Source organism: Arachis hypogaea, chromosome 3 (genome assembly GCF_003086295.3).
Source record: "Arachis hypogaea cultivar Tifrunner chromosome 3, arahy.Tifrunner.gnm2.J5K5, whole genome shotgun sequence".
In the NCBI taxonomy this organism is placed as follows: Eukaryota; Viridiplantae; Streptophyta; class Magnoliopsida; order Fabales; family Fabaceae; genus Arachis; species Arachis hypogaea.
In genome coordinates, this window is record NC_092038.1 from 4,785,769 (window position 1) to 4,798,502 (window position 12,734).

The window sequence follows — 12,734 nt, forward strand, 5'->3', positions numbered from 1 at the left end:
ATCCATTTCTGTTAAAAGAGTTGTATTCATCTCTCTTCTAAAGATTTTAATTGAAAAATCTGGAAGAATCACTAGCGATTAAAATCAAATTAGTACAAGTCAACACTGAGATTACTAACCCTCAATTATGTTCATAGATTCTTATATGCTTTCGCATTAGTATTTACTTTTAATGATATAACATTATTGATCTAGGTTTAAATTAAAAAGATCGGTTTATTCTAACATAAATAATGAATTATAAACTTGAGTAGTCTTTGTTTTAGGGTTAGTTTGGCTAAATTTTTTAAATAATTTAAAAAAAAGAGTTTAAAATATAAGAACTTTTATTAAATACAACTTTGAAATAAATTATTTTATATTTAAAAAATTATTATAAAAGTCCTTATTTTAAAGATGTGTATTAAGTGTAGCCATAAACTTATTAAGTCTATCTAAACATCATGTATAAATGAAACATAAAGACAAATTTCTAAAATTGTATAATTTTCACACTTTGTGATGATAACATTTTACATGAATGTGTATTGAGATGTGCATATAATGTAATGATTTATAGCTTTAGTGGACAAGTGAAGATATGCAATGTTTTCTTTCACTCAGCGTTTGTATTGTTGTCCGGTAATGGCGCAAGGCATCCACATACACCATGTGCCATGCATTAATGCCATGAAAATGATAATTAGTTTGAATATTGAAACAATTGAGTACAACTTTAGAACCTCACATTTACTATTTCATGAAAGTAATAATGGTGATGGCTTTCACAAGTTGGACCAGAAGAAATAATTTACCGAAAGCGAAGGCCATGCCACATTATTATGCTGTTGGAAGTGGAGAAGCACATTCAACTTCCTTTTTCATTTAACGTGTACCATTCCTACTATAACCAATGAATTCAACCATCAACTCTGACTTTAGTAGAAATACCAATACATATAACTAATGTTACCATTAAATCTTGTAAGTAGTACTTTGGATTCATGACTTATATTATTTTAATTTTTTAAATTCAAAATTTGTTATATTAATCTTTAAAATTCAGCTTTGGGTATTATATTAGTCCAATTTCCAAACCCTATTTTTTAACATATGATGTGTTGAACTAGTTTTAGTTTATCATTCTAATAAATATAGAATAGACATATCGTTTTTGTATTTAAATAAGACAAGACAAAATGAGAAGATGAAAAAAATTTATATATAATGTGCAAATTGTTTTATCTCCACTTATTTTTCAAAACCAACAAACATCATTTAGCCATATATCTAACGTAGTAAGTCAGAACATAGCTCAATATTTCATTTGTATTTGTTGACTTAATGACGAAAATAGTCTGAAAACCAATATAATGTTTGAAACTAAATTTTAGAAATAAATATAATAAATTTTAAATTTAAAAAATTAAAATAGTGAAAATTATAAATTTTAGAGAACAATATGAAAATTTAATCTAGTGTTATATATAATATTTGCCTTAGGCTTTAGTTGAAATAGAAAAATGATGGGTTGCCTCATTTTGAATTCTCGATTCATTTTTAATAATAATGTGTATATAAATTAATCTATTATTCATTTTTTAAAAAATCAGATCGGGAATTTCTGAATTTATCCAAGCTTCACCCTTCTCAGTTCTATGGTCTTGGACTGTGATGCAATTACTGGGAGTTTTGAGGTTGCTGTGGATTTTGCGTTTCTAACTGTTATGGGCTTTTATGTAATTAATGTATTCAGTTGGCATTGTTGGTAAATAATAAAAATGTAGGGCCATAGTATATTCTCAAATTGAGAACTGGGTTGTTGTTTAATTAGTTGTTTTTCTTGATTAAAAGTGAAAAACCAACAATTTAGGCCACCATACAATTTTTCAACTTTGACTCTGAGTGACTAACGTATAATGAATTAATGATTTAATGTTGAATTTGGTAGTGGTGGATCAACTATGGGAGCAATAACAACGTTACGATATAGCACTATTGTAAGGTTAAACCTAATGTTTTTAAATTTAATTTTGATTCACTAATATTATAAAATAATTTATACCATCATTTAATTATATTTATTTTATAATATAATATTTCATAATTAAATATATGTATATAAATTATTGTCTTTTGTGTATTGTAATATTTATTTTATGAAATGAGCATATCTCTTAAAAGAAGAAAAAAAGAAAAGGTATTGAAAAATGTTGACAAAGTTTAAAGAGAAAAAGTTATACCATAATAGAGAGTATATTTTAATAAAATTAAAAATTAAATTTTTATAATATAAAAAATAAAAAAATTATATATAATATGTATTTTTAAAAACATTAGCTATTTTATTTATTTATTTATTATCTAATTTCACTCTTTTACTAAACAAAATTTTCAAAAGAAAAAAGATAAAAGGAGCCATATGCAAATGTTGAATGAAGCAGTGATCCTAAAGCTAACTGAACTCACAAGGCCCAATAAAACGAAGCCCACAACTCACTTTCTATTTAGACACGATAGGGGTGGTAAACGGTAATAAAGAGAAAGGAAAATTCAGGTGTAGTCAATTTCATGTAAAGTTGATAATAAAGAGTTGTTAAATTAGTTAAATCATCTAACGACTTTCAGCTATCAACTTCATGTGAAGTCGACTGCACCTAAGTTTTCACCTAAAGAGAATAGAGTAGAGTAAGGTTTGGAGTCAATCTTAACTTTATCCGAGGGTTGAAATTTTTATATAAACTTAATTCTATCCTATTTGCGGATTGAGAATATCCTACCGTTCTTAACCTGTGAGTTATAAAAAAGATATAACATTATTATATAACTTGATGATAATTTAAAATATAATTGATTTTTATATAAAAAAAATTTAAATTATCAATTAATGATATTTTTTAGTGGCTAAAGATTTTTTACATTTAGTGAGAAGTCTTTCGTTCAATATCCACTTAAAACATATTTTTATATAAGTATATAACATATACATATATAAGGTGCGAGTTGGTCAAGTAGGGTTGAGGCTCAACCCGTACCTTACCCGGTCCTCATAAAATTCCTATTCGCACCCTATTCTATTTGTTGTGGATTGAATTGACAAGCCTACTCGACCGAGTAAAATCAGTTTAGATACCTACGTGTAGGATACATGTTGCCACCCCTTAATAGACGTATACTGCTATATACTTGCACGCTATATTAAGGACCAATTTAGATAACTTCATGAGTAATTTTTCTATTTGCAACTTATGAAAATTATAATATTAATGTTTAATATAATTTTTAAAATTAAATTATAATTTTTTTAAAAAATCATTTAAGTGTTTATAAAAAATAAAAAAATTACCTTTTTTTATAATATTTTTTTATTATTTTTATTTTAAAATAAATATTTTTAAAATTAAAAAATTAAATATAATATTTATGAATTATGTTTAATATAAATATTAATTATTTAAATTTTTTTAAACTGAATTAATCGGGTAGACCTAAAAGAAAAGAAAGCTAAAAGTAATGACAGTGGTGTCTCTTTCTATCCAAAACGGAAACATATTTGGTTTGAAGAGGAGGCAGTATGTGATTTGTCCATCTGTTTATGTGGTAGGACAGGGCACCGTCCAATGCATCCCTTTGGATAAATCTATCAATCAGATCAAATAATCCAGACTTAGCTTAATCTTATCCACCTCCTAATTCAAGATAACCATTTCTTTAGCCTAGCTCCTCACTCACTCTCATTTTATTAATTACATCACTACTGCTACGCTACTAGCCCAATATCCATCTCATCATATTAGAAAAGACTCAAATTTTCTCTAAAGTAGTATCTTTTTTTTTATCATATATTTATTAAATAAATAATTTTTTATTTTGATATTACAAAACAGAAATTTAGATTATTTAAAAAAATGAATAAAATAATAAAATAAAAAATTAATTAGTCTTAAATTAAAATAGTGAGATATTATTTTGTAAAAATTATACTTTTATAAATAAAAAATATTTTGTTTATAATTCGCTCTTAGCGAATAGTTTATGTCAAAAACGCTTCCAGAAATTTGTTAAACACCAAATTGTTCAATATTTAAGTGATTCACTAACAATAAAATAACATGTAAAAAATTAACCTTAAATAAGACAAAAAAAAGTATATAAAAAATATCATATAATCATTATAATGATAATTTAATAACATCAACTAAAATAAAAATAAAAATGAAAAAAAAACAGTTTCTTAAAATTAATTAATTTTTTTTCTTAATTAAAATCTCTCCCTCCTTAAGTTTTAATTTTTTCTGAATAATTTAGTCTATTTTTTTTATTAAAAATTTAAAGAATATGCCAAAATAACTATATCATCTATTATATATGACTAATTTTATAATTAAAATATGTTACATGTTACTCTCTCATTATAATTGAAATAAAATATTTTTTTAAGATTAAGGAGTTCTCCTTTTCTCCCTCTCCTTTTTTCTATTTCTCTTATTTCTTCACCTATTCTATCTTTTTTATATATCATTATCAATGACTAATTATAGATTTGACCATCAAAATATATACATGATATTCTCTAATTGGTTAAAATTAAATTAAAATTAAAATTAAAATATAATTATATTATATATTATATATTATATATTACTAACTAATTTAATAAAACTTAGAAGCCGATCATTGAGAAGATGGAGAAGAAACTGTTAAAATGGAAGTTAGGGTTACTGTCAAAGACGGGTAGGTTGACAATTATCAAATCGGTAATAAATAATTTACTAATTTACTATCTGAGTTTATTCAAACTAGCTAAGGCGGTGATTAAGAAGATCATCTTCCTGCAATCAAAAATTTTTAGAGTACAAAAGAAGGGTGAACAAAGTTACTAACTATAGCACGAGACACTGTACAGAAGCCAAATGAGCATGGAGGACTTGGAGTGGGAGATATCACTATTAAAAATGCTGCTTTATTGTTTAAATATGGTGGTAGAGATACTTAGCAAAGGATAAACTAATGTGAAATAAAATCGTATCTTCGTGTAATGTGGTACCTTTAGATGAACCGGTCGATGAGCATAATGTACCTAAGTCTAGCGGACCATGGAAGAATATCATAAATGGAGTTAGAAATAACCAACTGTGTAAAGGATATCATAATGTAACTTAAAATGTGTGTTGAAAATGATGAAAAATCAAAATTATGGGATGATAAGTGGTTGGATGATTTAAGACTCAGAGAAAATTTTCCAAGGCTTTATTTAATTTCTTCCCAACAAGCAAAATATATTGCTAACTGTGGTTTTTGGGACGGCTTTAGGTGGGTCTGGAACCTGAGATGGAGGAGACGCTTTTTTGAGTGAGAGTGTAAACACTGTGAGGAATTACTAGTATTATTATAAAAAGTTTGTTTAAATGCAGGTACAGAAGATAAGCTTATTTGGAGTTGCTCGGAGGATGGAAGTTTTTCAGTAAAGTCGTTCATCACTTCAGGGAAGTCAAAAGCTTTGGACTTTCCTGAAACACGTCATACTTTTGATAATATCTGGCAGAGAATAGTACTTCCGAGGATAGAGATGATGGACTGGTTTCTGATCTTAGGCAAGCTCAACACAATGAAAAGGTTGGCCCAGATTAATGTAGTGGGTACAAATGAGGTAACTTGTGTTTTATGCGGTTTAGATGATGACGATATAGATCACCTTTTCATCCATTGTAACTATGCTATTCGTTTGTGGTATAAAGCTATGGTTGGGGGGGGGGAATTACATGTGTTAAGTCAAAGGGGATGAGAAATTTTTTTGAATCTTGGTGTGAGCAAGAAGTGGTGAGAGTGGGAAGGAGAAGGTGGATAAATTGTTAGTTTGTAATAGTATGGGTGATATGGAGAATTAGAAACCAATTTTTTTTTTAACAAGTAGTTTAGGACCGAATATGAATATTGAATATGAATTTTTTTGTGGATTTGTGCTGAATATGTTGCTTCAAAACAATGTATGACAGTGGGTGGCTATCTTGTGAATGTTGAGAATAAAATTGTTGTGCTTTTAGTGAGTTTTTGAATGCAAATTCTAGAGTTAATGCTTTGGTGGAGTGCATTGAATTCCGTTCAATTCTTACTAGAGGAGTATAGTGCAGTTCTAGAGCGGGTGATTTTCAACACCAATGAAGCAATGTTGATGAGATGGGCCAAAGAAAAAGGAGATAACCAGGATTCAGAAAATTTTGATAGTGGGGACAAAAAAAAAAGAATATATAATAATAATAATAATAATAATAATAATAATAATAATAATTTTTATAATAAAAATATTATGTGTACATAAAAATTAGTTATGAATTATTTATTAATTATTATGTATTCGTATATAAATATATATATTGTTTAATTTATTTTTAATGTGTATTTTTTATTTCAATATATATACACAGTAGTTATTTTCGATGTAAATATAACATGATTAGTTTTTGTAATATCTAATTTTACAAATTAAAACACTAAAATAATCATTTATAAATAGGGTAAAGTATATTTTTTGTCCTTAAAGTCTGACAAAAGTTTTAAAAATATCTCTAAATTTTATTTTATTTCAATATTATCCCAAAAGTTTTCGATTTGCATCAAATATACCCCTAACGGCTAATTTTTCAAAAAATTTAAGATCGATTCAACAACAATTTTATAAGAACAACCCCTCAAAAGAAGCAAATCAAGCATAATTTTCATGTATTATTGTTATATTGGTCTTAATTTTTTTTTAAAATTTAGCCTCCGAGGGTATATTTGGTGCAAATCGAAAACTTTTGAGACAAAATTGAAACAAAATAAAATTTAGAAGTATTTTAAAAACTTTTGCCAAATATTGGAGACAAAAAATATACTTTATCCTTATAAATATCTGTCTTTTTATATAGGATAATGCTACATATTCATGTTTTTTTGTTAACCAAGTCCAATCAAATTTGTCTAAAACAACAAAAATCAGTTATGAGTAATATTATTTTAAATTTTATTGTTTAGCTTGGTTAGACTTAGTTCATAAAAAGACTTGGATGTGTAATATTTCTTTTACATATATATAAGTAAATACTTATTTAAAAATTTACTTCTTATACAATTAGAAGCCAATTCTTATTTAGAGTCATACTTGAAAAAGTTCTTTCAATTAATGTAATTGTTACAGAAAAAAATTAAAACTAATATAAAAAAGGATAAATAATACTCTTTTGAGTTGATTTCTAAGAAAAAATACAAATTTTATTTAAATTGAGAATTGATCATTCTAATGACATCTAATATAAAATTTTTAAATTGACTATAAAGTACCAAAAGTTGAATAAAAAGTTATTGTGGGGTCAAATTTAATAATTTAGTGAGGGCAAATAAATATTATTATCATATACTACTAAAAAAAATTTCAAATCGTAGTGGGAGTGACTGCCCCCACACTCATATACATACATCCGTCCCTGGAGATAACTATTAGAGGCTGAATGTTAAAAGAAATAAATTGAAAAATTTTCTGCAAAGTTTCAATAATATTAAGGTTCAATATGCTTCACACAAAGAGTTCAAATTCATAAACAACTAGAAAAAAAAATGGTCAATAATCAGAATGAGAATAGAAAAATCTTGTGGTGGTAATGAAAAGTTGTGTGATCACCAAAATTATTTTTGTGTGCAACTATGGCATTAATAATAGAGATGTGGTCTTTTATTAAGTGCTGGAGACGGAATATTGTAATAAAAGATGAAGATAACATAGCAAGAATTATTGTGACTCTAGTATTTAATTGGAGAACTTACTTTTTGATTTGGCATTAGTCCTTGAATTAGGTGTGATGTTTTTGTATTTGGGACATTTTAGTATTAGTAGTGTTGTCCTATTCTTGATCATTATTCTTGATGGCAATGTCGTAGGGAATATAATTGAGATGTAGAATTTGTTGTGTGTCTTTTCTTTTCTTTTTGGGTCGAGTTTGTTACCCAACAATCGAAAAAAAACTAATTTAATAACTAAAATGTGTCACATGATACTTTTTTTTATTAAAGTTGAGAAGATTCTCAAAAATTAATAAACTCCCTTTCTACATTTTTTTATCTATCTCTCTGTCATTTTTTATTTCTTTCTAAACTTTTCACTTTCTATATAATTTATAATTTATATTTTATATTAATAATTTGACAAACTAAAATGTATCACTAGATATTTTTTTATTACAATTAAAATAAAATTTCTCTTTTCAAAATTAACAAATTCTGTCTCTCATTCTTATTTATCTTTCTCTCTCTTTTTTCTCATTCTCTATTTTTTTTACCTTTTTATTTTACAAAAAATAAAATTAACAAAATAATATAATTTAAATTATTATTATTATTATTATTATTATTATTATTATTATTATATACATATTTTTATTTAGTTTTAAATTTTTACTACTTATCTTTTTAATATATATTTTCACTTTTCTTCCTTCAAATATTTATTACAGAGAATTTGAAAAGAATACTAATATTGTGATTAAAAGTTAGAATTAAAATTCAATTGTTTTAAAAAAATAATTTTGAGTTAATTTTATAATTATTAATATAAATTTTTTATGCTAATATCTAATTATATTTTTATATGTATAGAGAAAAAATATATTTAAATAATAGATATAAAAATTAATTATTTCTATTTATACAACAGATTTAACATATAATTAAATATAAAAATATACACATTGAATTTTTTTAAATTTAAGATAATAAATGTTAAAATGAATTATTTGTAAAAAATTAAACTTTTTCTTATGAAAAATAATAACTTATTTAATTTTTTTCTACAAGATTTTTAGCTTCTTAGCCAACGATCTTTTGTAAAAGCAATTTGATTTTATAATTTTTTTGTGTCATAATTTATAATATCATGAGAAAATTTATATAATTTTAAAAGATTTATATTTATGTAATATTATTACAAATAAAAAATACTAATACTAAAATGTTGAAAATATTTTTTTTTTGGTTGAATACGTGGCATTAATACAAGATAATAATAAATAAAACAAATAAAAAGACACCGTTCATGTCCCATGCGATCGCGTTCTTTCTTCACCGTTCTCGATCCATTTCCATTTTCTACTAAAAAAAAAAATCATTTCATTTCAATCCATTTTTCTTGTTCCGTCTCCGACAAATGTTTCCCGGCGCCGGCGTTTCCAAGAAGAGGCAGCGCACCACCACCACCGCCGCCGCCGCCGTTAGTCGCCATTCCTCCACCATAGCTAACTCTTCATACTCCGATAAAACCCTAACCGAAGTCTCTCAAGACCGCCTTCACCGTTCCCCGAGCACCACAAACGCCGCCGGGGACGCAGCCGCAGCTGAAGTCTTCTTCAACGACTCGTCCACCGCGGACGTCGTCCTTCGTCTCTTCATCGACGCTGTCTCCCCCCTCCAACCCACCTCCTCCCCGACCTCCGCCGACTCCGTCTCGATCTCCGACCTCCACGTGTACCTCCACTCCTCCGTCCTCCGCCGCTCGAAGTACTTCTCCGCACTCTTATCCGACCGATGGATCTGCCACGTCCACCCTCCGCCACCGGAACACTCCTCCGCCTCCACCACAACTACTTCCGACGAAGAAAACGAGCTCTTCCGCCTCAATCTCGGAGTTCCTCCCACACCTGGCTCAATCCGATCGCATCTCACGGTGCTTGAGCTTCTCTACACCAACGATTTCGCTACCGCAATCGACAGCGCCTCCACCGCGCTCGATCTCCTCCCGGTGGCTCTAGAACTTCTCTTCGAGGATTGTGTCAGGTCATGCGTAGGGTTCCTTGAAGCAGTTCCATGGACGGAAGAAGAAGAAAAGCGAGTCCTGAGCCTGATCCCGTTCCTCAGCGAAGAAGAATCGAAAGAGCTTCTCGCCAGGGTTTCACCGGTCGGAGAAGACTCTTCCGAGCTCATGCTTGAAGGCCTGATCTCCTCTGCGATGAACAATTACCAGAACACAGCGTTCGTGAAGGCGTTCGTGGCGAAGATCCTAAGAGATTTCTCGTCTAAGGAATCGGCGAAGAGAGTTTTGGAGAAGGCGTTCAAAACGAGCTTGTTGACGGTGAAGGAATCGTTGGAGGATTATTCGAGTCCCGTGTTCAGAGGGGACCATAACGAAACTGAGGCTCTTCAGAGGTTGAATCTGCATAAGGCTTCGACCAATGGGAAACATTTGCTGTGGCTTGTGGAGAGGATGATTGAGCTGAGGGTGGCTGATGCTGCTGTCAGGGAGTGGAGCGAGCAGGCCGCTTTCACCGCCGATCTTCAGAGGGCGTTCCGCGATGATGCGTGGAGGAACATTGTGCCTGGCCTCCCTGCTGTTGTCCTTAGGTGTACTTGCAAGCTCGCTAATGCTGTTAGTGCTGGCACTATTCTGGCATCGAAGCAGGTACCGTACGATTCGTTTTAGACTTATAGCTCTTGCATTTGCATTTGCATTTGCATTTGGGATATTGCTTTCTAATGTATGGGAAGTTACATTAACAATTGTTTCAATTACATTATAATTGCTGTTATTTTGAAAATTTTGGGAAACCATATGCTACTAAAGAGGTTGCCATTGCTATTGTGATGTGATTGTGGTGACTGTTGTAACATTATTATTCACGCTGCAATTAGGGTTGGGGGCAGCAATTTGCGATTTGAAACCATGTCACTAATGTTAATTCTATGACATCATCTGAAAGTTTCATTCTACCGAGGTATTGTTTGATCTTTGATGATCTACCTGGTGTTTCTCTAGGTTATTCGAATTGTTAGGTACTCATGACTCTAAACAGGATTTTTCTGTATGTGCTTGAATAGTTGAGCATATTGCTATGGTTATGACTCATGATGGTGCTTTTTGCGTGAGGTCAAGGAGTTGAGTAGTTGTTGCTTTAGTTCTCTGATTTCAGCTCCGGTTTATTTGAAAAAGTGTGTGTTAGTAATAAGGGCTGTTGCTTGTATAAAACAGACGGAATAATAGGAATTAGTTTCCTCCCCATTGGCAATGGGATGTTAACCAATTTGTGAAAATGCTGTCTGAAAAGAGTAGTCTATGTCCATTAAAATCAATGCAGTTAAAAGGTAACAAAAAGTTCCTGAGGTGCCAGGGGGCTCTGCACTTCTTGATGGTTAGGCTTTACCCTTTTGGTGGGACATGCATTTGGTGCCTTATTTTACATTACTGCTTTATCTGAGGAATGTTTTGGTGCCATATTGGTAAATCCTCCATCTTACTCATTGTGAATCTACAGGGGTATAAATTATAATTGTTTGAAGGTTAAAAAAATAGTTAGTTGTTGCATTGTTAGTTTCTGTCAACATTTCAGTTTTCCATTTTATTACGAATATAATGCTTCAGCAGTTAAGTTGCATCGAAAATTCTGGAGAGATATGTGTATATTTAGCTGTATTCTATTTGTGGTGCATATCATTTTGGTGCCTTTCATCTTAAGGGTGTGTTTGTATGGGGTAAAAATAAGGAGTTTACTTGATGAGAGGTTTAATTTGAGACTAATTTCAGTTGTGATCTGCATGCCTTCTCTCAGGTACTGTTCGGCTTCCTAATATTGTTATTTCATGTTTCAGATTAATTAGCTTCCATAAGTTACTACTGCGTGATATTCCAAATGTTAGTTTAGAAATATCAATAGTAAGCTCGAGTATTCACATCCCTCTTCTTTGCTTTGTTCAGGTTAGAAGGAAACTAGTAGAAGATTGGCTTCCCGTTTTGGTGGTTTGCAAAGATAATGTTTCGCCAATATCACCCAGCAATAAATCGCTATATCTGGAGCTGGAAGAAACATTTCTGCGGATCATATCCACACTGCCTATGTCTGATGCTCAGGAACTGTTGCAGCGGTGCCTAAGCTTTTCAACCCGAAACGTTGAAGATTGTCCTCACTTGGTGACAGCATTCAACACCTGGTTCAGGCGTGCCGCCCAACCTCTGAAACCAGATAGCTCTTTTGATCAATAAGAGACATGTTTCCGTTGCTTGCACCTTCTTTTGGTTGCCTTCTTGTCAATATTGTGTATATGTCCATGTCCATAACTAATTCATGTTCAGGAAGTTGACCATTAACATTGTACATATGAAGTAAATCCAGCTCAGTCCTTGCAGCGAGTCTGGAGGTGTTAGCCTAGTTCTTTGATGCAAAGGGTTTAGTAGGTTATGGGTTAAACTGTGCATAGGAAACTACAAGTCCAAAATGAAAATAGGACCCTTGATTTGACCCATTTCAAATAAGTTGGTGTTTTCTAGCTTTGAATAGAGAACAGTTTGAAGATAATCCGATTCTACATTATTTCAAATTTGCAACCTTGAAAAGGAACTACTTTTTTGTTTGTCCGTTGCAGATCTTAGCTTAATTCACTTGTATATCTGTGGTTTTCATGAATGACTAGAAGCTAGTTAATAACGTGACTGGCATATATTAATTTAAACTGAAGAATGTTACTGTGGTTTTGATGTGAATTAAGCGTAATTGGCGAGTTAAACAAGAGCAATTGTCGCAAGAGCTATTTAGTGATCATTTTATGTCTACCTCAACCTCAACCTCAAGCAGATGGGATAGAGACATTTGCAGGGATCAAATTTTAACCAACCAATTCATTTGGATTACGAAGGAAGGAAGGTAGGTCAATCTCGTGAATATACATACCTTTCAAGAGCAACTAGCAAAGGGAATGAACCAATAGCGCATTGTTTGTTTTGAAGCAAGTGGTCAGTCAAT

General features: G+C 30.4%; 1 protein-coding gene across 1 annotated transcript; it reads left to right on the forward strand.

Annotated features, from left to right (window-relative positions):
* The first annotated feature begins 8,985 nt into the window (after window positions 1-8,985).
* Window positions 8,986-12,312, forward strand: LOC112788978 (BTB/POZ domain-containing protein At1g63850). Its single transcript, XM_025830665.3, has 2 exons — window positions 8,986-10,402; window positions 11,693-12,312. The coding sequence occupies exons 1-2, from the start codon at window positions 9,155-9,157 to the stop codon at window positions 11,975-11,977; spliced, it is 1,533 nt and encodes a 510-aa protein (XP_025686450.1). The 5' UTR covers window positions 8,986-9,154; the 3' UTR covers window positions 11,978-12,312.
* The last annotated feature ends 422 nt before the right edge of the window (window positions 12,313-12,734 follow it).

Coding starts and splice junctions, on each gene's coding strand:
- LOC112788978 (XM_025830665.3), top strand. CDS start 9,155: ATGTTTCCCGGCGCCGGCGTTTCCAAGAAGAGGCAGCGCACCACCACC. Junction 10,403..11,692: donor CTATTCTGGCATCGAAGCAG/GTACCGTACGAT, acceptor TGCTTTGTTCAG/GTTAGAAGGAAACTAGTAGA.